Here is a 24,753-nt window from a genome sequence, read left to right on the forward strand (position 1 = left end):
GGCCGGAAGAGCGGTTCCTGCCTCTGCCGGCCCTGCCAAAAACCCGAGGGGCAAAAACTTTTTTGATTGAAAGTTGTGCATTATCCAACGAGGCAAAAGTGGAAACAAATTTCGAAAGGTCCTTGACTAAGGAGTTGCCAAAAAGACCATCTGCCTTTACACCAGGGTCCTGAGATGCCAGATTGGCTAACTTAGGGTCTAACTTGATTAGCAGACCTTTGCGCCGCTCGTGAGTAATAGCCGCATTGGCATTGCCCAATAAACAAAAGGTACGCTGTGCCCAAAGCGAAATATCTTCTGGATTCAAAATCAGTTCTTCAGATCGGGCTGTCTCCGCCAGATCCAAAATGCGGGCAAGAGGGCCTACCATATCCAAAAGTTTGTCCTGGCAGGAGGACCAAGCTCTGTCTACCCCCTTACGAGGGTCCTTGCCAAACTTGGAGAAGGTGAGGAGCGGCTGATCAATGGTGGGAGTGATGGTGATATGAGAGGCCAAAGAAGGTTTGGGGCACTCAGATTTTACCTTGGCTCTGACGGACTTGTTCAGAGGCTGCCTCAGCTTAGAAGATATGTACTCCCCTACATGGGGAACGGGAAACCATTCCGTGGAATTGGGATGTCTAATCAGGGCAGGATCGAACATAGGCATTCCCTCCGAGTCCAGAATGGGTTCTGACTCAAATGGTGATGATTTTTGCTTTTTGGGCGAAGAATCGCCAACTCCAAAGAGATCAAAGAGATCGTCGTCATCTGTGTCACCTAAATCGTCATCCGTATCCTGGATGGAATCAATGACCAGCTTCTTAGGCACCTCCACATTCTTTTTCTTGGCTTTGCTTTTGCCAAATGTCATAGTAGACCCCTCCTTTGACTGAGGCCTGGGAGGAATAGCATCCTCAATCTTGTGCGAGGAAACCTTGCTAATCAAATGTGACACTTTTTTAGAGCTAGTGGAAGGAACCAGTTTACGTTTTCTGCTTTCCCCCGCAGAATGGGCCAAAGCTTTGGTCATGAGACTAAGAAAAGAATTTTCCATAGTCTTAGAAACTTTCCTCATGGAATGTTCTACCGCAGTTTCAACAGAAGAGTTGATAAAATGACTTAAATCCGATTTAAAATTGGTAGAATCGTCATTATCAAGCTCAGGAGAGCTGGGCACATCCATTTTCACTAAAACTGGTGAACAAGGGGTTAATTGCAGGCAAAACAAAAAGGGGGCGTGTACTGACAAGATTGCCGGTGAAAGACGAGCTGCAGAGGAGACAGGCAGTCGAGCTCTGAGGCGAGCGTGAGCAGGAAGCTTCGCTGAGGAGACCGGCAGTCGAGCTTTGAGGCGAGCGTGAGAGGAAGCAGTGAGGGAGCGAAGCGTTGCCAGGAAAAACGGTAAACAAACCAAGCGCGCGCGCGTGTATACACGCTGAATATGAAAGGCGAGGGGGGTTCAAAAGAGTGGACCACGGGGAAGGCGAAAGCGCACTAAGCAGCGCGTGAAAACTAAGCGTGTGAGAAGCGCTAACAAAAATATGCACATTTAAACCAAATTATTCAAGTTGCACAAATTAGTGACACAGCGTAATGAGGAGAATAAATAAAATCGACTTATCTGACTGCGAGCAGCAAGAAAAGAGGACTGCTTGCGGTCAGATAGGTCCTAATGTAGTTGGGCTGACCTGATTGGTGTATTTTTGTTAGTGTTCTCCCCATTGGCTAGTAGTTTCCTCCTGCAGCCTTCTGGGGAGTGTAGTTATTTGTCTTATCTTGCTGCTATTATAATGAATGCAAGAAAAGAATGCATAATGGGAGCCTCCGGTCTTGCCCTAAAATGCCTTTTATTCATGTTTTAAAAACCAAAATATAAATAAAAGGCATTGTCATTTACAATGCCAATACCTCAAACTCTCGTAAATGCAAGACCTATTGCATTGCAAATGCTTGTTTCTTTTTCTTTTCGGCCATGTTGCACAGCATCTGCAAAAATGATTTTGACCAATGATATGTAGCACAGTCATAAAGCATTGGCAAAGCCAAAAGTCCCAAATGCGAGACCTATTGGCTAGGCCAATGTTGATGTTGCTATTCTGACTTGTAAAGCAAAATAGAAAGTGATAATTGTCTGAGGAACATAATCACAAAACAGCCTCTCCCAGTTCTAGCAAACATCTTCAGTTCGTCCTGGACTTACGCAAGTATTACGTCGTCTTCAGGTTAGATGAAATGAGTTACTATAAAAGACGTGTGGCACATTTGTATTAAATAGCGGAAGTCGGCCCATATATGCTGTATGTTCCAAGTTTCCCAACTAATCAGATATGACTCCTTTGCCCTTTTCACCATCCATGATGACATCCTGGAATTCCTAGAATTGCTTGCTGTATTCTTAAGCCTTGTGTCGTGTTTCCCCAACAAGCAATGTGGCTACGGAGAGGTTTTCCAAGGGGAAAGTCTCCCCTTCATCTCACTTCCTGTCAGTCAGATCAAAGCAGCCTGCCGTTGGAATGCCGGAGTCCCTCCCGTTGCGCAGGCTCCTGGCGCAGCCATTTGCCTCGGGACACAAAGAGGTTTTTCCTCTCTCCTAATTAACGGAGTAATTATCACACTTCTGAGATAACAAAGAGCCTGTTTTTTTTTTTGTTGAATCGTTCCCAGATCTAGCAGGCTTTTTTTACGCAGAGACAGACAATATGCGAGCTAAAATGGCGCTGGAAAAAGATACCTCGTTAACTTCAATCAAAACTAAATATTGCAATAAATCTTAGATACACCCAACATCCAAATACTGATATTATTTTATCTGCTGTTTGATTTCAATGAAGATACGTGTAACAATGCCTCTATTTTAATACACATAAAAACTATGCTTCCAGTTGTTGTCCGGCTGCCCTGAAGCCGGGAGCACAAACCACCACCTAACACGCTCTCAAGTTCGAGAACAAGCATTTACAATGCAACGGTCTCGGCATTGTTAAAGTTAGAGCTATTGGCATTGCTCATGACAATGCCGTTTCTTTAAATGTTTTAAAAACAAAAACATAAAAAAAATAATGTCATGAGCAATGCCAATAGCTCTAACTTTACCAATGCCGAGACCATTGCATTGTAAATGCTTGTTTGTTTTACCACCCCCCCCCCCCCCCCCCTTTCCCATCTCCTTTTCTCCCTTCTCCACCCCCATTGTTGCATTGTATAGCACCAATTGTTCTATTCTCTGCTATAATGTACCTGTGTTGTGAAACTTACTTTAATAAAAACTGACGACACAAAAAAGGAAAAAAAAAAGACAGTCACTTACAAGAAAATCTGGGCCTACATGAAACTCTAGAGGATGGGCTGCTCCCCACGGACCCTCTTTGGAAAGGGCGCCTTTCACCAGACATGGTGTTCCTGTGCCACTTCTGATGCTCATTACTTTAAAGCAATTCTCCCTGTACACGAGCTGCTCCATTAACAGGGGTAATAGTTACATTAACATCCTAGTCAAAGTAACACTACTGTGCAGGCTTAACTAGACAGTGTGAACAGACAATTTATTAAAACGTGCACTTCTCTTTACTAGAAAAATTATACAGATAAACCCCCTTAGAGATGCGAGAGGGATATTACACAAATGTAACATCAGCTCATTCAAGATGACCTCATAGATTCCTCATTACATGCACCGGACATGAGCTCTATAGTTGCTCTTCGTATTATTAGTTGAACTAGAAGTACCACTAAATTGGGTAAAAACTGCCCTTTACAAAACTTAACATCAAACCTGCAGTAGTGCAACACATTATCACTGTTTAGAATAGTCTGGTTGATGAATGCTCCCTCGCATAATTTACTGCATTCCACTAGCCGCTGTCCTGCACGGCTGCAGCTATCAGCTTTTACTGGCCCTCGACAGCTCATGACGTACCTGTCACAAACCCACGGAAGCAGTCGCCTTTGATCAGCCGCAAAATAGTCGCCATCTTTGAATGAGGTCTAGACGCTCATCTGCAGCCGCCAGCAGTAATCTCCCAGCACCACGCCTTTGCCATATGTGAACACTGCCTCACACCCCGATATTTAGGGTCACCCTCAGTTTTTGATATTTCCATAGCAGCACCATAAGGTGGACTACTACTTCCATCTTTAAAATAAAAAAATACTGAATGTGTACAGGTTGGAGAAAAATAGAGTAAAAAATGAATTTGTATTCAGTAAAGAGCAGCCAGTGCGAGATGAATGAACTTTCCTGACATCATAAAAGGTTCTGTTGATGCGGTGGCTGCTTATAGCTCCCACATCAACTCATCCTCCCACCTCAGCATCCCGAGTCTCTTCTATGCCAGTGTCAGCATGGGGCACAGCAGAAGGTTCTCGTGCTAGGCATGTGTATTTAAACACCATTGTAGGGATGACAGAGTTACTGCTATGAGACGGAGTTAATTCAAGGCAATTCCATAGTGTCAATAAGTGTAAGGCAGCTCTTAAAAACAGAATAACTTCCTTTCGCAACATAAAATTGTACAATGAAATCCTATGTGCACACAGCGTGACTGTGTGTGAAATTGCAATATTTCCTCTGTCGGTTTGTGTACAGAAACCATCGAAAGCGGCCTTCTGCTTCCTCCTCTTGCTGTAACGTGTCCAAAGCGAGGCATTTAAGGGGTCAGGCTCCGAGATGCCAATGTGGACTCACTCGAGCGTGGGCTTGGACACCTGCAGCTGGGCACGATGTGTCCGGACGAGCCAGCTCCTCTTCCCCCACTTGACCAACCTGTGGTATAGCGAGAGACCACTCGGATTAGGCCCCCCAGCTAAAAGGTAGGGGTGGTTAGAAATCTGGTGTGATGTGCTACAAAAACGCTTTTGCCCAAATAAACATTTCTGGCTGTGTACCGTGTCTGCGTGTGTACGCATACGCCATACACACACGTGCGCTTTAAGGCGGAAGTCTTTCCATATGTCCGAAAAATGTATTGTCATCTTCCCTCGCACGTTGGTGGGTTTGTTTATTAGAGGCAGCACACAAGTGTGCACAGGGGAAAGGGGAGTCCGCTTCTGAATGCTCCGATCCCACACAGATTGCGTGCAAGACGCACAACTAAAAAAATCAGACAGTTGCACATACTCACTTGCGTGCCGCGCCCGAGTGTCCTTTTCGGATTCGGGGGCGTGTTTGTCTTTTCTCTCCTCCAGCCATTGGCTGGAGGAGAGAATGAGACTTTCTTTAAAAAACACGCCCCCCCCATCCGAAAAGGACGGGGCATGATTGGAGTGACGGGACCTCTTCTCCAATGGCTGGCCAGCATTTACGAGGCCAGCCAATGGAGAACAGGGCAGAAGAGGGGCGGGTTCAAGCCCCTCTTCTCCCAAGTCATTAAATCTCCGGACTTCCGGTCTGCCGACCGGATGGTCCCGAGACCTAAAAAAGAACAATGCCAATTGACACTGATGGAAAATTGTCATATTACATTGCGTGTGAATCAGTCACTTAGCAAACCCCTGCACGGTTTAAAAGAAACTCAGCCCCAGAGCTGTCACTGACTTAGTGAGTATAGTGACGTCAGAGTTCGAACGCTGGCAAAGCCAGGTTACCCTGGAGGTCTGGAAACTGATTAATTTATACAATCAAAACGCTTATTTGTAGCATTTAAAAGCGCAGCATTGCCACTCTAAAAACAAGTTATTAATGTGCATCTCTTTCAACCTGTTCATGACGTCGACTAAGTCATGGCCTGTTTCATACTAATGCCAGTCACATTTATAAATAAGGCGCTGTCATGCCAGGGAAGATACAATTGTTTGCAGGAAATGCATTGCCAGAGCCGTGAAACGAGGTCTGAAAGGGTTCAGACGTGCCAAAAAGTCCCGGGGTACCACATGATGAGCCTGACCTCTGACAGTAGACTGCAAACTGCACTCAGCCCACCTGAAGGTCCATTCAGACTCCACTCTAAAAGGATACATGTATTAAAGCAAGTTACTTACCAATATCCCATAAGCACAGGCAAAGCCAATAGTTCTGGTATTAGCCTGCCATCATTTCAGCTTTGTGAGTGCTTGTTTTGAGGTATTTTTTGTAAAATATTATTGTTGGTGAGCTGTCCTGATCAATAAAAAAAAAGGAACACGGGCTAAAGAAGCAGGGCTTTAAGTGGGCCGGGTCTCACCGGTGCTGAGCACCAGCATATTTTTTTAAAGGAGGCCTCGAAACGGGTCTCTATCGGGCTCTGTTGTGTGCCCTGGCACAGGCGGTCCGTTTCTTTCCGGTCTGCAGTGACAACAGGGACATCGATGTGCGCGTGCTCACTTCTCACTAGTGGAGAAAGTAGGGCTTGACTTCATGCCAGGTGAGCGTTGTAGGGGAAGGGAAATCCTTTAAAGAGTCATTTTCTCTCTTTATTTTCCTTCTCTTTTCGAGACTCAGGAGCAGCAACATTGTCGTGGTGTCACCAGGACTTTAAGTGGAAGCTTTTTCAATATTATATACGAGCCATAGTTGCTGCTCATTTATCTTATGCAACTAACAGCCATTGACAAAGCCAATAGTCCTGACTTGTTGTAGGTATAATGTTACTTGTTGTATCATGTATCTGGGTGCAATGACAGAAACAGCAAAATACAAGTCGGGCGGCACAATATGCTAAGTGCAGATTTGTAGCGAAGTGGTTTTAAGCCACGTCCTTAATTACATTGGCCACGCCCCTTTGAGGGACCCCACAGTCTTTAACTCCCACTCAAAGCTTTGGGAACAAGGTTCGAATCTCAGTCGGCTCAACATCCTGTGATTCTGGACAAACACTTAATCTTCCTGTGCCTACCAAAAAAAAATGAAGTCTTTGTGTAACTTAGCTGGTGCTCGTGTAAAGCGCTCCAGTACCTTCGGGTCGAGTTAGCGCTATATAAAACGTGAAAAAACCACAAGTGGAAGCGGCACGCGTTTGCTTACAAGGGAGGGGGTGACAGTGGGTGGGCTGTGCATTTCTTGCTCATAGATTCATTGGAATAAGTAGTCTGCACGTCTAATGCATAAGAAACACTTGCATTCAAAGTATACTACAATTTTATGGATTATTTTCAAATAATACTTGAAATAAAGATGGCAATTTTCAGTCTACAACCGAGAAAAAAACAGAAAACACACGAAGCCCGCATGCAGCTCCGAATTAAGCAGATAATTATATGATGCCAGCACTCAGCGGGACACGCTATGATTTACAAGCATTATCCCGACGTGCCGAGCCACACGCTCCATCATTCCACTTTTATGTTCTCAGTTGTATTTCATTTCCCCACGAGAGCGGCCGTGGTGGTCGCTAGGCACACATCTCGCAGACGCCCCATCACAGCTTCTAATGCAAAGAAGACCTTCCCAGCCTCCGTTAAAAGGCACATGAAAAGTCCCCCTAAATAAAAAAGAACGCGTTTGTTCAACTTAGGCAGTGTGTTATGGAAGTGTTTTGCTCCACATCGACTGAAAGGTCCAGGAAGTCCTCGTCTTTGCTGCTGACCTGGGAACAGAAAGGAAAACAAGCATTGGCCGCCTCGCGCTTAAAGTTAAAAAAAAAAAAAAAAAAAAAAAAAGCATTTGCAATGCAATAGGTCTCGCATTTGTGAGAGTTTAAGCTATTGGCATTGTAAATGACAATGCCTTCTATTTATGTTTTAAAAACCAACACATAAATAGAAGGCATTGTCATTTACAATGCCAATAGCTCAAACTCTTGCAAATGTGAGACCTATTGCATTGCAAATGCTTTTTACTAATTAAGATGAGCCATACAAATATGCAGTCATAGTCTAACAACCATATCACAGAGGAACTTATCTCATTATTACACATTAAAGACTAATGTGAATAGTCGTGCTGCGAGCCACAAATAAGAAAAAAAGGGTGCGGTGGGGGACGACACACTAATAATGGGCTCAAATTAACTACGTTCTAACCCGCGCCGTGGGAAGGTTCACGGATTCTTGCTCCCCCTCGTCCATGGCCAGGCTGCGATCCTGAAAGTGGAGAAGGTGGGTCCTGGGCAGGGGCACGGACTGCAACTTGAGGAGAAGTAGCGCCTTGTGTGCTGCAGAGGCGGGGGACAGTTTCAGAGGCATAGCTAGACCTTGTGGCGCCCGGGGCTATCCCTCAGATTGCCGAAGTTATCATGAAATTTATATTGTTTCTGAAAATTGCTGGAGGCCAGGAAGGAGGCAGCAAGTTATTTTTAAACCATAATATACTTGCAAACACTACGCACCCACCCGAAATAGGTACCCAGTGCGGTCACATCGTTTGCACCGCCCTAACCTGCTCAAGGTTCATGTGATCTCAGTGACAGAGTCAGTGACTGGATCACTGTTGCTCTAGGGTGTGCTGCTTCGTAGGCCTGCCCGCAAGACTGGAGATGAACTTCAGTAAGGATTGTGGCGGACAGGCCTTCAAGGTTAACTCACAATTGACACCACTAGGTACACCTGCTTGTGCTAAGACATCAAGCCTTCTAAGGTCTAGTGGGGCCTTGTGAGGTCTAGCATGGGAATATGCTCCCTCAGTAGAGTGGTCTGGTGGACTGGTCATGAAGGCTGAACCCAGTTCCCCAGTTCCAAATTCGACAGCTCTGGCCATAGTGCCACATCCTCTCCCCCACTGAACACCATACTGCCCCACTGAGAGAAACTCGCACTGCCTTCAGCTACAACCTAATTGTGCCCGCTATAAACACTTGGATGTGGCTCAATTCAAATTATGCACTTGATAAGAGTAATATGCTGCCTAAAAAAACAAACACATTTCTTGCCAAGGTGCCTGCTACCTGAAAGAAATGTAAAAGTGTGCAATTGGTTAATCTGCAAATGTAAAGGCTGCTTGGGAGCCAGGATTGTCTTTAATTGAAGGGGTCCCTTGAGCCCTCAGAATGACAAAGCTGTGTTCTTCTCGAGGTCAGGTGAGGTCCTTGTACCTGCTGGATTCTGGAGTGCCTGATGTTTGGTGGACACCTATAAGGAGCGTGCACTCACACCAGTCTGATGGTGTGTTATTATCATTGATTTTGAAAGCACTTCTTTCTAAACCTAAATCCCTTTTCAGCTGCTTATGTTATACTGTGTTTAGTGCAAGTTTAAATAATGAATTACACAATCACAGCGCTTCCCGTCTCAGTCTGGGACCTCACAGCACTGAAAATACACAAGTCATTCTGGCACACTGCACCAATCACAATTCATTATGTGGTTACACAAACAGACATGTGCATGGATTGCATTAACCAATAGCAGTTTCACGATATAAAACATTGCATTGCCCACTGCTTATATTAACTTGCATTTATTTTTCATTTAAAGAGTGTGCATTATTTTGTAAACTAAATAGTTCACAGAATATTGTGTTCTTTTATCCGTACCTTTGACCCGCTCTGACCCCGCCCTCGGTGCATTCAGGATCATAGTTCCAGTATTGTGTCTTTTAATGCGCTTTGACTGCTGCTGTGTCTTCGCATGATGCTAACATCCCCTGGGGTGTGCCGGCACAGGGCAGGCTTTGATCTTGGGGGAGGGGGCTAGGGCCAGCATGACGCATTTCCTCCTCTCCCAACTGTAAGTCCCTTTTCGCCTCTCACCACTTCCCTGCCTGCAAAGCACAAATTTGAATGAAGTCCTTTTTTAGGTCTCGTCTGAGACAGCGCTTTAGCGCTGCTCTGGCGAGACTTATAGTAAGCGAGTTTTGGAAGTGCAAACAGTGGCTTTTCAGGCCTCCAAATACAGTGCATGTGCCCCCGGGCGTGCGCACCATTTGGCAGCCTGAAAAGCACTGCCTGATCACTTGCTTTGATGTCCTCAGTGAGCCGCGCGGCCACTGAGGACATCAAAGTGCACACCATTTGCCACCCCCTTCTTGTTTGTTTTGAGAATATGGTCACCCTACCTGTCGTGCCCTTGCTAATTAAGGGACAGTTGGGCGCACGTGCCCCCACTCCACTGTACTACAGTGTCTAAGTGCCTGTGTCCTTCGAAGCGCTTCGTGGCTAGCACCACAAAAGACGCTTCACATGTGTGAACTCTAAACTGTAAATGTATTAATTCAAATTGTGTCAATTCACTGAAAAATAGCACATTATCAAACAAAACATGTCTAAAAAAAGATACATTTATGAATTCCCACAAAACTTGCTTATTATGTCACTCACTTTAGTTGTCTATGAAATTCTGATTAATATTCGGGCCAGGCTCTCTGTTTAGAAGTGTGTGCTAGGGCGCGAAATCAACAGCACCAAGACCAATCCTTGACAGTTACTACATTCAAGTGAATACAAATGTAAATGACGCAGTTAGTCCTGTGACTTTCCTCGGAGTTGCGTTCAAGGTTAGCAATAACACTGAGAGCACACCACGGGGGGATAAAACAGGGCTTTTTCCTGTCGGACGTCAGTAAATCAAGCGCGCGAAAGTTAATGATGTACTTCGTCCTGTGGGAACGGCCCACATGTGAGTGTTTACTATTTCATTACTGACACGTCGTGTCATGGATATTATTAATGCTTTATGTAGGTAAACTATTAGCAGGAGTTGATTAGACTCAGTCATGACAAGCCCGTAAGACCCACGGGGACAGCTTTTTGTGCCGCCCCCAGGGGCCTGCAGACGGGTATTGTGTTTGAGACGGGGCCCTGCTGGGTATCCAGGCCTCCCCCCAGTGACTCAAACCCCCCTCATAATAAAACCAGCGGCACCGACAATGGCTGGCGCATACTATCTGCCCGGCGAAACTACTTTTATGGCGTTAGGCGGCTGTAATAATGTTGTACGCTATAATTAGCTCACACACAGCGCTGGGCGCTGCCATTCAACAGTACATGATTTAAAATCCCGCTGAAATAATTATCAAAGCCACCTCGTGAGCCATTTTGAGGCCATCAAACACTTTTAAATTGTCTGGTAATCGGTCACTCGTTGTTGAACAAACTCAACGCAAAATAATACAGTAGAATCAAATACAGTCCTAACTCACTGATAAAATGAACAAGCATTGGCATAGCGTAGTGGCTTGACCTGCCTCGCGCTGCCTGAGCGCGAGGCGGACATTCCGCGTCTCGCGCTGTCAGCGATGACGTAGTGGTTTTGACGGTTGGTGATAACAGTTGTATGTTGTGGTTAGCAACTGGCATTTATTCGTGCCCGTGGGAGCTCGTAAATAAAGACGTGTTGTTCAACGCTTCTTACTCCGTCTAATCTCTACATGAGGAAGTGGCGACGAGTACGACTCCCACAGAACCCACAAAAGACTACGGTCAAAGGTACCTGAAGAACAAGACGCTCTCCGCATTCCTCACGTGATGGTCGGTGTCGATTCACTGCCACAGCCTTACGCGAGCGTCTGTCTCCTGGTGAACGATCCGGATAGTCTGAGGTGAGGAAACTTGTGACGACAGGCGTTAGGCGCGTAGTCTTCGCTGTTCGTCCCTCCCTCTCTGCCTGCTGACACACGATCTTCCCCGCCCAGCTCTTAAAGAGGCAGCTTAGTTTTTGTCACCTTCTGTGCTTATGGTCTGCTGCGCAAGGTTTATCGACGAACATTGCTGGGGCTTAGAAAATCGGACTGGAGTGTTCTAGGCAGTATCTACATGTGTAAAGAAAAACGCTTTAAGACAAAGAGGGTTACTAACTCTGCACTTGGCAAATAGGACATGACGTGGGCACGAACATAATACATAATTCTTCTCGCAGTCTCTTTGGTTGGAGTAATAGAGGCTGTTTCAAACGTTGTGGCTCAAAAAGAATACTAGCTTTGATGTAAGTTCGTACACCCTTGGTATTGCCACTGTTCACCACTTATTAGTAGGAACAATAAATATACTTACATTTCCTCATTCGTACTTTTGAGGAAAACTTTACATGATGCAGTCTATTCTTCCTCCACCTCCTTTTCTGGACACACCAGGCGAACCTCCTGTGCCTTGGAGAAAGTGGTTCGATGCATTCGAAAATTACCTGGGTGCAATAGGAGCACATAGGTTCAGGCCAGAAAGGAAAAAGTTTTTACTACTTCATTCTCTGGGGTTTGAAGGGAGAGAAACCCTTAAACATTTACCTGATGTAGTGGGTGAAGAAGAGGAAGATACTGATGAATACAAAGACACAGTGAAGAAATTAAAAGTCAGATTTGATAAGCAACCCAGTGTGGTGGTGTCTAGGCATAAATTCTTTAAAAGAGTGCAGTGTCTAGGCATAAATTCTTTAAAAGATTATCAGCCAAATAATTTTTTCAAAAGGACTGATATCTGTTACAGATGTGGATATCCCTCCCATGTGAAAAGTGGTAGACCGTGTCCTGCGAGAAATGCAACCTGTCGCAAATGTGGGAAATTGGGACATTTTGACAAAGTATGCCAAAGCCAAAAATATAAGAAAGAACAGGTAGCATGTGCCATGGATGCAAGTGGCAGTGACAGCGATGACACTCTTTGCGAACTCAAGGACATGGTGGTAGTCGTCAGCGAAGGGAACATAAGGAGTGGTAACCCTGATGACTGTATAGATCCCTATGCCATCATTGGAGTAGGTGAAGAGAGTTTGAGACTGCTTGTAGACTCTGGTGCAAGGATCACCATGATCAGTGAATCTTTGTTCAGGAAAAAATGGGGTAACAGACCTCTGCAACCGCCTGACCGTGAACCTGTATCCTATGAAGGGAGAAGTATAGAACTGATGGGGTACTTTGAGGACATCTTGATTTTCAAGAACAGACACATTTATGGGAAAGTTTATGTCGCTGTCAATGGATTAGACATATTGGGATGGTTCCACCAAGGTTTATTCAGTATGATGCTGTGCCCTGGAGCAAAGGAACAGATTCTGGTGGTTCGGGACCAAACACATGTGGAGGAACTACTCAATAAATATCCTAGAGTGTTTTCAGGCGAATTGGGGAAAATCAAAGGATTCAAACACAAGATTAAGATAAAGAGTGATGCGGAACCGGTAAAACACAAAATAAGGAGTATCCCTTTCAGCATCAGAGAAGACTTGGAAAAAGAACTTTTGTCCATGCAAAAAAGAGGGGTTATTGAACCCATAGAATCGTCTGATTGGTCTTCAGCATTGGTCGTGGCAAGGAAGAAAAATAATGATCTCAGAATCTGCATTGATTTGCGCAATCTAAACAAGGTCATCTGGGTGGATTCGCATCCTCTACCGAATATATCAGAAATGCTGGGTGTAGTCGAAGGTGCCAAGGTCTTCACCAAATTAGATCTGGCCTCGGCATATCACCAAATTGAACTGGACAAGGATTCACGCCATTTCACTGCGTTCAACTCTCCTGCAGGTTTGTTCCAATTTTGTCGAATGCCTTTTGGGTTGGCCTCAGCTGCCTCTGTCTTTCAGAGAGTTATGGTCAATTTACTGAAGGGGATAAAAAACGTGGCCATATTCCAAGATGACATTCTGCTGTTCGCAAAAGACCAACAAGAACACGACATAGTGCTGAATAAGATCTTGTCTATATTCCAGGAACATGGGGTGGTCCTAAAAAGGGACAAGTGCGAATTCTCCAAAGACAAGATGGATTATCTGGGTCACACGATATCAAGTGAAGGAGTCACGCCCAAACCGAGTTTGGTTCAAGCCATTGTTGATGCCTCTGCTCCCAAAGACAAAGCAGGAGTTAAATCACTGTTAGGTCTCACAGAATTTTATGCCCGCTTTATCCAAGACTATGCTACAAAGATTCGTCCCATTTCCAAGCTGCTCCAAGACAGAAGTGAATTTGTGTGGGATGATGAATGCAAGACCGCCTTCGATTGGATCAAGGAGCAACTTAGCACTGTCAAGGCCTTGAAGCCATTTGTACAAGGGGTCCAGTGTACCTTGACTGTTGATGCTAGCAGTTATGGACTGGGCGCTGTTTTGACACAGATTGTGGACCAAAAGGAACATACTGTAGGGTTTGCATCCAGAGTATTAAGAGAAGCAGAGACTCACTATTCAGTCATTGAGAAGGAGCTTCTAGCGTGTTGGTGGGGCATTGAAAAATTTAAAAATTATTTGTGGGGACAAAAATGTATTCTTCAAACGGACCACAAACCATTAGTTGCGATTTTAGGGTGTACCAACAGCCGCGGAGCCACTCCCCGCATTGCACGCCTAGCTTCCAAACTCTTACAATTCAACTTTGACATTGTACATATTGCTGGGGGGAAAAATGTAAGAGCGGATGCACTGTCACGTTTACCTGCTAACACCAGTCAGGACATACAAGGGATTGATGAATGTTGTTCTGATGATAAGGAGGATTATATCATAGCTAGTGTTGAACTTAATAATGTTTGTACTATTGATCAGCAAAAATGGAGAGAGGCGTTGGCTGGTGATGAAGTTTCAAAAAAACTTATGAAATATATTTCCCAAGGGTGGCCCAGGGAAAGGAATGTAGATGTTAACTTGCAACCCTATGTCAAGGTGTGTGATGAATTTTCGATTGAGGATGGTCTAGTTTTCAGGTTAGAGAAACTTGTTCCACCGGTGGACATCAGATCCACTCTTCTGACCAAAGCACATGATGGGCACCTAGGTGCCACATTAACCAAGCGTAGAGTAAGAGAGTACTTTTGGTGGCCTAAAATGGATAGAGATATTGAAGAAATGGTGCAAGACTGCACTGTTTGTTCCTCTAGTGACAAAAGTCTTCACACTAGTTGTCCCCCTCTCCAACCTATTCCCCTCCCGGGTGGACCGTGGGAAAAACTTGGCATAGATGTCCTAGGACCCTTTCACAGTTTGCCCCAACAATGCAGATTTGCTATTGTCATGGTGGACTATTACACAAAGTGGCCCGAGGCCAAGTTTGTCTCTAAGGTTGATTCCCAAGAAATCATCGACTTCTTAAGGGAAACATTTATGAGAGAAGGGTTTCCCCAAACTTTAATATCAGACAACGGAGTATAATTTGTATCATCTGAAGTACAAGAGTTTCTTAGAGAATCTGCCATTACTCATCACCGAAGTTCTCTCTATCATCCTCAAACTAACGGCTTGGTAGAGAGGCTTAATAGAGTCATAGGTGATTGTGTCAAGTGGGCTCTTGCCCACCACAAAGCTGTTCCCCAAAGTGTCAGGACAATGTTGTGGTTTTATAGAACCACTCCTCATTCTTCCACTGGTGTGTCCCCCTTTGAACTACTGAGAGGTAGGAAACCATGTACCGAGTTTAGACCGGTTTGGATGTCTAAATGGAATAAATCCAATTCTACTCCCCGAGAAATGGATGAGAAAGTGAGGTCCAAGTCTGCTGAGGTCCAGGTCAAACAAAAAGAGTACTTTGATGAAAGGAAGCGTGTTAAGATCAGAGAATTTGCGGTGGGAGACAGGATCAGAATTAAGAAACCAGGTTTTGTAAGAAAAGGAGAAGCTAAGTATGGGGAAATTGTGGTGGTGGATAAAGTGTGTGGTAATGCAGTTCGAGTCAATGGTAAAGACTGGTGGAATAGTAACAAGGTGGCGAAAGTTAAAAATGTGCTCAATGACGTCAAGTGTTCCATGTTGAAAAGTGAGGTCTCTCATAGGATTTCTCAAGGTAAACTTGATGTCCAGAGCTCGTCTCCCAGCCACGCCGCTGTCAGGAGGAGTACCAGAACAGTTAATATTCCTGTTAGGTACCGCCAATGATTTTCTGTGTTTCTTCTAGCCACTGTAGTGTTTCTCCTGCTCTTGCTTTCTTTTTCTTTCTCTCGCTCTCGCTCTCGCTCTCTTGCTCTCTTGCTCTCTTGCTCTCTTGCTCTCCTCTTCGCTGCTTTCTCTATTTCTCTGTTCTCTAAGAAAAGGAGATATGTAGTGGCTTGACCTGCCTCGCGCTGCCTGAGCGCGAGGCGGACATTCCGCGTCTCGCGCTGTCAGCGATGACGTAGTGGTTTTGACGGTTGGTGATAACAGTTGTATGTTGTGGTTAGCAACTGGCATTTATTCGTGCCCGTGGGAGCTCGTAAATAAAGACGTGTTGTTCAACGCTTCTTACTCCGTCTAATCTCTACACATAGCCAATAGGTCTCGCTTTTGGGACCTTATAAGTATTTAGTTATGCAGCACAATATCCTTAGTGCTAGAACATCAACTGTTGCATGGCTAAACACTTATAAGGTCCCAAAGGCGAGACCTATTGGCTATGCCAATGCTTAAGGGGATTGGATAGAAACGTTATTCAGTACATCATTTAAACATAATTATTCCACGTTTTATGTTAATATGGTTTCGCTGGGGAGGCTAATTAAAAAGTTTATGGCATTTCCTAGTAGAAATTAAGATGTTCTTCTCCATAATCTTTCGCAAAAAGTGCATGGGTTGTGCATACCCCTGTTGGAAGACAGTGCACGGAGTATGCTTATCGCTGTTTTCCAAAGGAAAACGGGGTGGGGTCCTTTGGATCGGAAACGCATTCTCCGCAGAGGCGCAACTAGAGCCAAATTTCGGCGGGGGGGGGGCTGAGCAAAAATTTCGGGCGGGGCTGAACTTTAAGCAATAGGCAGAGTGGAGCTGCAGGGGCTCTTAGAAGGGGTGAAACAATAGCAAGGCCTCATTAACATGCAAATGGTCTTTTAAAGACCTTTGAAGTGCTCGGGTGCGGCTGCTTTTTTTTGCCCGGGAAGGTGCCTCATCCCGGGCTGCCACACACGACGCGGGGGGGGGGGGGGGGGGGGGCCTGAAGCCCTTTGAGTGCAATGGGTGTTGCGCGCCTGATTCTCCACCACAGAGAAATTAAGTGTTTGTTGAAGCAGCACCAAGATTCGCCTTGATTTACACCCGCGTAAGGCAGTGCTATTTACCAGAGATCAGTTTCACAAGCTGCAGGCTTTATTTAAAGAATATATGGTGTATTTAATGGTAATCCTCATTAAACTGAAGGCCTACCCTTCATTTAAATTTAGTTTGTAAAGCACGAGCTAGGCCCCATGGGCATCGGAGCCCGGTACAGCGCAAGTACAGTACAAGTATAAATTTCATACATCATGTGTAGTATATGTATAGACAGTGCTTCAAATGAAAAAATAGAAGTGCAGGTACTATGTACTAGGGTACCTGCTTCTTTCTAAGAACTACCGGTACTCTCCAATTAAATGTATTGCATTTCTCTTGAGAAGTGCCGGTACCTTACCTCTCAAAATAAACAAGCATTGGCATAGCCAATAGGTCTCGCTTTTGGGACCTTATAAGTATTTAGTTATGCAACTGTTGCATGGCTAAACACTTATAAGGTCCCAAAGGCGAGACCTATTGGCTATGCCAATGCTTGTTTTTTTTGGAGCGTGCCCGGGCAGACACCCTATCTTGCTCCGCCCTTGGCGTGCCCGCGGCGCTCCTACTCGAGGGCTGGCCTGGCTGGCATACGCCCCAGCAGGAGGAGCCGGGGATTACTGGCCCCAGACGCCCTGTCTGCGCAGGTGGCCCCACCCAGGCCGTCCCCGCCCTGCGGACCAACCAACCACGGGCAAAAGCACGCTCTTCCACAGTTGTGTGCCTGAGTCAAGTGGGACGGTGGCTTGTGATGTTCACCATCGCCGTGCAACGTGTGCACACTTCTCGTCCCCCACTTACTTCCCCAACCACACGCCAGGAGCCATGGCCGGCGTCTTAGACCACCCCAGATGGATTCACCCTTGGGAAAGACGACGAAGGTCCTGGAAGAACTTTCCAGACGCGTCTAGAAGCGGCCTTCTAGGACGTGGGACCGGGGCAGGCCTGGAGCGAGCTAGAAGACGCCGTTCAGGTGCAGTTTTTGCTTCGTCAGTGCACGTTTATTACTGAGCACGTGACACCATCGCGGTTCTTTTTTAATGTATTTGTCTTTTTTTGGGTTTTAAAGGTACTCTTCAGAGGTTGGTGGAGAGGGGGGGGTTTGGTACAAATTGCCCACTTAGTAGAAAGTGACGCAGAGTTTAATGTTTCGGGGCAGATTTACAAGCCCCTTGCGCCACTTTTGCATCACTTTTAACATGGGAAAAGTGGCGCAAGGAGCTTGTAAATCTGCCCCTTCCTTTGGTGGAAACGCCGGAAAATTGGTGTTTTGTGTGTGAAAAGGACCCTGGAATGGGTGCGTGTGTGTGGAAGGGGGGGTGAGGGGGGGAGCTTGGGCCTCACACAGCCGAAAGCAGTCAGCTGGTACCACGAGTGAGGCCTGACTGAGGATGACGCATCTGGAGGCCCTGCTGGTGGCCCTATGGCTTCTCTGGTCCAGGGTAAAGGGTCACGATGCCATCTTTGGGGGAAGATAGAGCTAATGAGATAGAAGTTTAACACTCTGCCAATCGAGGCGCATCGAAGGTGGCGCGAGAAGTGTAATCTCATGTGGGACGCTCGAGGCCTAACACCCTAACCTTTAGCCAGGCGCACAGTATAAATCCATCAAAGCGCCTACACGCAACTCAATTTCTAGTATGCGCTATGAAAAACTCGTTTCACTTAGCAGCCGTTGGCTCGGGGTTACTGATTCGAACCTTCTGCATGGCATCATCTCGGTGATAGCAGACTGTAAGGTGGAGGCACGGGAAGGTGCAGAAGGGGGCTGCACCCCCCGCCGCGGAGATCTTTGTGTCACGTGTCTGAGGCCTGGCGAGGCCCACTCCGCCTATCATCCGTGCGGCGGCCACATATTGAGGAACCTTGCCTTGAGTGATAAACTCCGATGTTTAAAATTAAATATAGTGTTAATAATAATAATTCTGATTAAAAATTGCTCCAGTGGATAGAGATTTAAGTGCAACTTGGGCGTGGAGGAAGTAGTCAGTGCTGTAAGCCTCAGGTGAGCCCGCACCACCCACAGGTCTTTATCCGGTCCAGGTTTGTAGTGATCACGTCATAAGCGCACAGACCTTTACGTTTATGTTGTAGTGATTGCTTCAATTATAAACAGTTCTTATCAAACACGTCTCCTTGGAAGGATGAAAGGCTTGCCAGCCCGGCAGACTTTGCACCTGCGTCCTTAAGACCGTTTTTAACCCACTGAGTTGTCTTGCTGCCTAACACACTATGGTCCGACCGGCTGCATGCAGACTGGCCGCTTTATCCTCATTAAAAATAACGAGATGGGGGAGGAGCCAAGATGGCGATCGGGACGGCAGCGTAGGCTCCCGGCTCCGTGAACCTCCACATCCCGCACAGATATCCTGCATGAGATCCTTAGCCTGCGCTATATGCCCGTGTTGGTGGCTGAGAGCGGCAACCGATCGTGTGATTCTGAAGTTTCTGGCGGCGGTACCGCCGGAGAAATGTCCATTTGAAGTTTGCGGCCTGTGCAACCCTGGAACCGGGACCTCGGGTGGACAACATGGCCGGGCGGCAGTTCAACAACAGCGGCCATTGGTGACTGGGTGGAGTCGGAGTACCGGAGCGGTGCGAATATTGGCCTGAATTTCGCTGTGGTCATTCCTACCACTGAGCGTAGCGAAACGAGTGCATGCCCGGGGTGGCAATTCCAGGATTCTCCGGTAATTGCCTGAGCCTTCGCCGGTGAGCTGCCCGTAACGCGTCCCGATTTCCGCGGGCTGCTCCCGGATTTTCGCGGGCGCTGGTCCGTGGTGGGGATGACTGTCACCTGTGGCCACACACTGGATATATATTTTTGTCTGCCCCCGGAACCCTGTTTCCAGTGACATGGAACTTGATGCGCCTGTGCCTGAGTCCCGGTCCCAATCTGGGATGAACCTACCCGGCGGCCATCTTGCTAGGATGGAGCCTATCATCCTGTACACTGGGTCTCAGCAAGATTGGGAGTGTGTGCCTAAGAGGAGCGTAGCGGAGTGGGCGCCGGGAGCTGGGCTGGGGTACGGTGACCTTCTCGAAGCTCTCGGTGCCCTTCATTCCACCCTGGTTCACGGCGCCTCGGTATTGGGGAGGAAGCTTGATAGTGTTGCTTCAGCGTCGGAACAGTTGCGATCTGCCTGTCCCCAGGCACACAGGGACTTGTCACACTTCACACAGGAGGACAGTGTCGTGGCCGCCCCTGTGAATAGGGGAAAGCTGGAAACTTCGGACAATGTGCCAACGTGTGATCGGCTGGCTGTGGGTCCGGTCTGTTCCGAAGGTTTTGGATTTGAGCGGGGGGTGGTGGCTTTGTCCCGCGCGCAACCTCCGGCGACCCAGGCAATATTCCAGCAACAGTCGCCTGCTCTGGCTGATTCCGCCTTCCTGGACCTTGTGTGCAGTACAGATCCTGGGGCAGTACTGGGAAAGATGGTCCTCCATAATGTTGACTGTGTTGGTGTTCAGAGACGTCCACCCTACATGTGTGTGTCGCTTCCTGGTCTTTTTTGGACGCTCCTCTTCCTTGTAACATTGGACATGGCACTGGGTCGATGGGTATGCATGGGTGGATTCGCAAAGAGTGGCCAAGGATAAGGCTGATCCTTCAGAGGTTGTCATCTAACAGGCGGGCGGGCACAGGGGTTGCGTGCTCTCACGACATAACTAATAGTGTAATAGGTACATAATGCTCCCCATTTTTTCTTTGACATGGTCGATTTTGTGTTTGTTTACTGTTTGCTTTGGGGAGGAACATATTGTGCGGGAGGGAGAAGCCGGGGGCATGTTTTGAAGGCCCTCCTCCAGTTTATTAATACTCTCTTTACTCCCCCGTCTGGTGGGGTTTCCTTTCTTACTCCATTTTCTCTGTTTCTTCTATATTTCGGGTCTGGTTCCGGGGCGACAGGCACACTGCTGGGGGGGGGGGGCCGTACTCATCTGCAGAGGTGCAGGGTGGGGGGTTGGGGGAGGGGATTCTTTAGTTTTTTTACTTTGTTTCTATGGCCTCCTTTTTCTTCTCTTAATCTTCTTTGTCTTCTTTTCTGGGGTCAGCACGGTAGGTCTCCTTTGCTGCCAATCACTGCTTTTTTATGTGTGCCTCAATTTCCGTGGTGATTTCTGGGTCTTAGGGCAGGGGACTGCAGGCGCAAATGGCCGTGATATTCCTCCACATCCTGAACCTCCTGTTTTAGCGCCATTGCCTGGATAGATTGCTGTTTGTTGTTGGCGTTTACTATTCTGCCTGCCATTTTTTTGCTGCTGGGAAATTGTTTGGCACCTGATCCTTCTATCCCTTATTATAAAATGAAAACCTTTTGTATCCTGGTCCCTATTTGGGCTGTTCCGGGGCCAAGAGTATGCTAGCATGGAGAAACTGCTCCCCGAGGTGCTGCCTGTGATTAAACTTTGCTTCTGTTCCTCTGATTGCTTAGCGGCCGGCCCCGGGGGTTGTAGGCCCATACTTGTCTTTTGTTGAAATGTCAATAAAGGTTTTTACAACAAAAAAAACTAGATGGGGTGTAGGGTTATGCACGCACATGTGGGATTTATTGGCCGGGCCTGCACGGTATCAACCAGGGAGGAAGGCTGGCCCCAAAACCGAGACAGGAAATGATTGTAGCTTTCCAGCCTGTGGCGACACGTGTGAATCGGGGTCCCCATAAAAACTTGGTAACAGGGCTCTTAAGATGAGGCGGGGCTTGCGTAGCCTGAGAGCGGCAGTTTGTAGTGAAGGGAGAGGGGGTGTAGTGTGCCTCTCTGGGGATGGCAAACCAAAAACTTATTTTGTTGTAGTCCACGTAACATAAAACAATTTGAATTTGAACCAGAGAATAGAGGATACCAATTGTGACACTTGCACACGTTTAAAAAACAAGATACCAGAATGCTTGTGTAACTAGGGCTGAATAAACTACTCGCGCATGACTTGGAAATGGAACAACTTAGATATGATTGAGAAAGGGTGTTTGTGTGGGGGGGAGGTGGAAATTAACCCATGCTGTTGCTGCTTAATATATATTAGTACGTCCTCCCTGGTATCTCTCAAAGCAAACTCCCAAACAAACAAAACAAAGGTCATTATCACAGCATGCCGACAGGCACCCCACGCTGCAGACCTATAATTAACTCAGCAGGTCTTCCGGAGAGGGGCACTCAACGCGCAAATGCTGTTCATGTGAAGCGCGTTCACAGACAGCAATCACAACACTGCGCGTGCCCCAGTCTGTCTCCCTTGAGAGGCATCTCGGCGACAATAGGTCTCGAGAGCGAGACCTAAAAAGACAAGCCCGGCGGAGCGTGGCGCGCGCGCGCTTGGGGGTGGGGGAGCGTACCCTTTGAAGTGCTCCCAAAAGGCGGATTGCATGGCGGCACATGCGCGTGATTGTGCGCGTGCTAGCCATGCAATCCGCTTTTTGGGAGCACTTTTCAAACCCCCTTACAATAGTCTCGCTTTGCGATCGCTTACGCGATAGCAAGGTCGAGACCTAAAAAGGGATTGGAAACAGGTGCTTTCAGGAAGGAATACCAGCAATGTAAGAAAAAGTTATACGCTGTAAAAACTCCTGTTTCAGAAGAGCGAGTTCAGGATCCCAGGTACCAATAGCATGAAACAGAGAGTAGATCAAAGGAAGACTGTAGGACTTGACTGAAGGCACAAACAGTAGTTAAAATAACCAGAGACTGGACTTAAAGTATCCACAGGGCTCAGGCCAGGAAAAATTAGAAAAGAGACCAATACAGCAGACAAGAGGGCGATCAATCTATTGTAAAAATTAAGCTGCAACTGTTTTACTGCAGAACTGTGACCCTTCTGTATCTCACGGGCCTGGCTGAAGCCTTCGCTTACCTGAGACTAACCCTGTGACTCTGCTTTTTCCCAGCTGGAGACTCTACCATGGCATACACAAATCATAAGTCTTCCTTTGCCATGGCAAAGTCTGCTCGATTTTGTAAGGAAGGGTGAGCTGCCACCTTTAATTGTAGAGTAATGATAAATCGTCCCAGTGTTCACTGATCACCAGGGCACCTGGATTTTGCCCATTTCATGACAAAAGAATAACCTGCACATTCACATGCACACAGCCACCAGGTCCTCTGGTCAACTCTGGTGAAACTCCTTTTTAGAGATGGAGAATCTGTGCAAAAAATCACCAAAGATTAAATGGGTAAAGGTCTTTATTAGTGGACATTTTGGTTTAAAAGCTATATGGTGGTCTTTGGCCCGTTTGTTTGGTTTATCTAATTATATCTAAATCATCATATCCCATTGTCAGACACACTAGTACGAACTTCCTCCGGCAAAGCAGCAAGGAAACACGGCTGTGTTCAGCAAGCCTTCACAATGCCTATCACAGTTCAAGACCCTAACTTTTTGTTCTCAGTGCTACTCCAAATTGTTGCCAAGTTGCTGGCTTCTGTAGTTGGCTTACTCCCCTGATCACATATCTTCATAATTTGCCTGTGTACTTGGTACTACCCATTTGTGGTTGACCCAGTCAGGTCTGTTACTATGCCATAAGATCTATTCAACTGAGGTTCTCTAGAATTCCTTACTCTGCCACAAAACCAATGCCTAACTGTATTTCGATTAAATCTCCCACGAAAACATGGAAGATTCAACCAAAACGTGAAATCCTCCTTAAAGTTGTCTGCAAGACGTTCTCTGTAATGGTGTGCTTTGTTCTTTATACTTTGTTCTGACTTTATTCATAGGCAACAATTTGTTGGTTTCTGATGTGTTTTGACGCAATAGCCTTATGCATAAATGCGATTCCACTCGCACGGTGCAGAGAGGCCCATTTAACTGTTAATCTTACATTATTGCAACAACTGCTGGATCCCTGCCCCCTTTCTGCCGCTGGTGTGCACCTGCCATGGTCTTCTGCTAGGTTTGCATTTTTCTGTCTGCTCCTAGGAAATAAGCTCTTCAGAGCTCCGATGGGTAGAGCAATGTTGTAAATGCGCATGTTGATCTAGCTTCTCTCTGTATTTGTTTACCGTTTTTGACTACCTTCTGAATGCAACATTATTACTTTTCCTTTTCACAGGAAACATGGCCGATCTCAACAGGAAACAGCAGTGGGTGGTAGTTTGGACACCCTCATGTGCAAGCGCTTACCACCTAAAGTAGAGTCTCTGGAGAGCCTCTACTTCACACCTATTCCCAACCGTGTGCAGTGCAAGCTTGAGAGCAGCATCGGCTCTCTGGATGAGTTTTGTGTCGACTCCGACAGGAAGACCCGCTCAGGACGCAGACGCACCACACAGGTTATTAATATCACAATGATAAAGGTATGGAAGGTGTGACACACCAGGACATTTGCCGGGAGGATGACCTTCACATCTATTAAAATATGGAAAAATCTGATTAATTTTAAGGTCAGCTGCCCTCGTAGATTCGGAGGGAAAAATAGATATATGTTTGCAAAAGATTGAAATTAACATTATGTGCAGCTTTATCTTGAAGCTTTTGGTTTCAGATTTTTCATAAGGGTTCCATCCGCCTTTGTCACCAAGAACACACTGCTCCATTATTGGATTTTTGTTTACAAGTCCTTTTTGTTTTTGGTGTTTGATCTTAAGTATTTAACGCTGCATACATTTTTTTGCAATTTCAATTTGATTCTAAAGAATACAGATGTGAAGATCTCCTTCCCAAGTGCAAGTGGACGCAGATGAGTAAGAGTGTTATTTTCTTACTCATGGTTATTTAGTGGTTGGTAATGCGGTTTCTCCTTTATGTTGCACTGATTTGTTTTTACAAGTCCTATTCCTGTCATTTCTTCACATCCCTTATCACCAAGCTCTTTGGTGTGGCATATGTACATATGTTTAAGCTAAACATCTGTTTTGGGCATTTTTTTTATTAACTAGTATAACTTCCACTAAGGTGAAGGCTCAAGGATCTTTCCTGTTGGTATTTTGCATGTTATGGTCTGAAGTTTTTGATAATTTTAATTTTTCTGTTATGCTAGCTGCACTGTCATGTTTACCTCATAATTTCAT

The 24,753-nt window shown here is 46.2% G+C and overlaps 1 protein-coding gene across 11 annotated transcripts in view; it reads left to right on the top strand.

Annotated features, from left to right (window-relative positions):
- NUMA1 (nuclear mitotic apparatus protein 1) overlaps positions 1 to 24,753 on the top strand; it is a 734,824-nt gene that overhangs the window by 503,390 nt on the left and 206,681 nt on the right. For 10 of the 11 annotated variants that reach the window (XM_085623424.1, XM_085623417.1, XM_085623420.1 and 7 more), the window contains one exon: positions 23,796 to 24,039. In XM_085623424.1, the coding sequence (XP_085479550.1) occupies positions 23,796 to 24,039 (244 nt within the window). The remainder of the gene's footprint in view (positions 1 to 23,795; positions 24,040 to 24,753) is intronic. The other variant, XM_085623422.1, reaches the window with a different exon arrangement.

Source organism: Triturus cristatus, chromosome 8 (assembly GCF_964204655.1).
Source record: "Triturus cristatus chromosome 8, aTriCri1.1, whole genome shotgun sequence".
In the NCBI taxonomy this organism is placed as follows: domain Eukaryota; kingdom Metazoa; phylum Chordata; class Amphibia; order Caudata; family Salamandridae; genus Triturus; species Triturus cristatus.